A 2,749-nucleotide genomic window follows, 5' to 3' on the forward strand; every position below is an offset into this window, starting at 1 on the left:
ACTGTGCAATAGTTTTTCCCTTAAAACATTGATTCTTTATCTCACTGTATAAGTCTTTGAATGCACAATGGCTCATCTAGTTGTTTTAAACTGTCAAGCATATATGTATTTTCTAACACATTATTATTAGATTGTTGTCAGTTTGGCATGAATTGTGTAAGTGAATCTTGACTAATGAACAGAATGGAGATGATGAACCAATGAGAAACCATTTCTCTGAAACAGCTCATAGGTTCATCTCATCAATCTTCAGTTAGAAAGCTTTATACTGTATAGACAGAGGACAACACATACTGAAAATGGACTTATTTCTTCTGTTCATCTTTGTGCCCATATTTCTGTTTCCTTTTCTATATCACAATGCCATCGCAAAGGTTACTTTTGTTTCTTTTGTTTTTTTTGTTTTTTTGTTGTTGTCAGACCAGTAGTAAAAGTGTAACTGGGAATTCTATCCAGTCTCTTTCCGTCAATATTCCAGATACAGTATTGTGTAAAGTTGTACTTGTTAAATATTCTGTATATACAAGCAGTTTGAATATTGTGTTTGTGGACAATGACCCAAGGACTTTTCATTCTGATGACACTGACACATCCTTGCTTTGAGAGATGAACTAAAGATTTGTTACAGGCTTTTGCAGTGAATCTATTGTGTGCTGCTGTTTGTACGAATTGCTTTGAGAAATGCACATACTTCTTTACTTCTTTGAAAATATTAAGGATGACTCGAGAAATGTACCAAAGCAACTGACCACAAAATTATTTTCATTATTTGCAAAATGTTCCTCCAGCTGGTTTTATTTATTTATTTATTTATTTGTAGCACTTATTTTTCCAGCCTTTTGTTGCACCCGTCCAAACTTTTTTGAGACGTGTTGTGGACTTCAGATTCGAACTTAATTTATTTTTTTTATTTAACATGTTTCTAAAGTGTATAGTGAATTAAACATAGCTTTTGTAAATTGTTGCAGTATTTACATTTTACACAGCGTCCTAACGTTTTGGAATCAGGCTGATAGATAGATAGATAGATAGATAGATAGATAGATAGATAGATAGATAGATAGATAGATAGATAGATAGATAGATAGATAGATAGATAGATAGATAGATAGATAGATAGATAGATAGATAGATAGATAGTTCTCGTTCTGTGTGGCAGCAGCATGTAAAGGTCTTATGCAATCAGAGAGAGTCAAGGCTCTATCATTTCATCTAAACGCCCACAGGCTCTCAATAATTTATTTATTTTGAATGGACGAATCGTGACACACTTCTCTCTAATTCATTATGCGGCTGAGGCAGCATCTGTCAGCACAGCTTTTCACCAAATCATCAGACCGAGTCATGACGTCAGGCTTCGTATATGAAACTCTTTTATTTCAGATGTCTACACATATTATACAGCATCACATGCATTCAACAGACCAGCCGCTCAGCAGGCTTTTAATCAGAAAGAGCCCATCAAGGCCTGAAGTCAGTTCAGCTCGTCATGTCTCAGACATAATCACAGTGTTTTCATTCAAGTCAGTGATATGGCCTTCAGGTCTTCAGGTCAGGGATCCTTCTAGTACCGTTAAACTTCAGCCAACATTAAAGTGACTAAAGTAGCTGTCTGTACATCAGTAAAATGATTTTAATGGCTTTGCAATGCCAGCATATGCAACATCATCATCATGCATTTTATAAGCCAGGATGCAATGAAATGTAATTGCAGAATGCAATGGATAATATTATATATAATATATAAAAAGGGTTCTGATCCATCTCCAAAGGATGAAAAAGGTTAACACGTATAAAAATATCTGCAGTATCGTCAGTGTTCTTTGTTGAAAGCAGTTCTGTGTCTCTCAGTCTGTAGTGTTTCACTGAATCTGACACTTGTCCAGCGCTTTGCTCTGCTTTCGGTTGCTTTTGGGTCCGAGGACCAGCCGTAGGTCGGTGCCGAAGCTCGGTCTGCGGGCCAGCGGGTAGAGAGCCCCGCACGGAGCGTCGCACACCGCCGCTTTGCGCCCTTTCTCCGCCTGCCGCGCCGCGCGGAGCGCCTGGTACGAGCGGATGGACACTTTCCGGTGCTGCGAGGGTCCGGTCTCGAGGGGGAGCCCGCCGCGCCGCGCGAGCGCCTCGAACACCTGCTCCATGTTCACCCCGTCTTTGGCGGAGGTCTCGAACAGAGCGCAGCTGTTACCGAGCGCACGGACCACCTCAGTCCGAGACACCGCGCGCTGCTCCGAGGGCAAGTCCACTTTGTTCGCGCAGACTACCGTCGGCACGCAGACTTTCTGCTTGGACGAGTGCAAGGCCGCTTTGGCAGCTACGATCTCGGCGTGGAGAGCGCGCACTTCCTCAAACGAGCTGCGGTCGTCAAGACTGAACACGAGCAGGAATATATCACCTGAAACACAAGAGAGGACAGAGGCTCAATATCTGACATATGGAAATACATCACTTTAGACTATGAGAAAGAAAAAAAAAAAGTTTAAGCAACCCCAAATTTTTGAAAAATGAAGGTAGACATTTTTGTCCATGTGCATTTAGTCAGTTTGAGTTAATAAGCTCCATAAATAAATGTTGCATTAAAAATTTGAGATCAGAACCAGAAAGAAGAACTCTGTTTGAATGCACATTGATCATTTCCCTGTCTAGCTCCTCATCTGTTGGACTGTGCTTTAGAAACCACTGACACACTGCTCTGAAGGACCGAACTGTTACGCACCGGTCAGGATGGACAGTCTCCTCTTGGCGGGGAAGC

At 41.2% G+C, this 2,749-nt stretch overlaps 1 protein-coding gene across 1 annotated transcript in view; it reads right to left on the reverse strand.

Moving 5' to 3' along the window:
* Positions 1–1,360: 1,360 nt before the first annotated feature.
* The window catches only part of LOC113117538 (GTP-binding protein Rhes-like), a 2,200-nt gene continuing 811 nt past the window's right edge, over positions 1,361–2,749 (reverse strand). The window contains exons 1-2 of the mRNA XM_026286326.1: positions 2,714–2,749; positions 1,361–2,392 (exon numbers count right to left, since the gene is read on the reverse strand). The exon at positions 2,714–2,749 is cut by the window's right edge and continues 811 nt beyond it. Of these exons, the coding sequence (XP_026142111.1) occupies positions 1,863–2,392; positions 2,714–2,749 (566 nt within the window). The 3' untranslated portion in view covers positions 1,361–1,862. The remainder of the gene's footprint in view (positions 2,393–2,713) is intronic.

This window comes from Carassius auratus, chromosome 1 (assembly GCF_003368295.1).
Source record: "Carassius auratus strain Wakin chromosome 1, ASM336829v1, whole genome shotgun sequence".
Classification (NCBI taxonomy): Eukaryota; Metazoa; Chordata; class Actinopteri; order Cypriniformes; family Cyprinidae; genus Carassius; species Carassius auratus.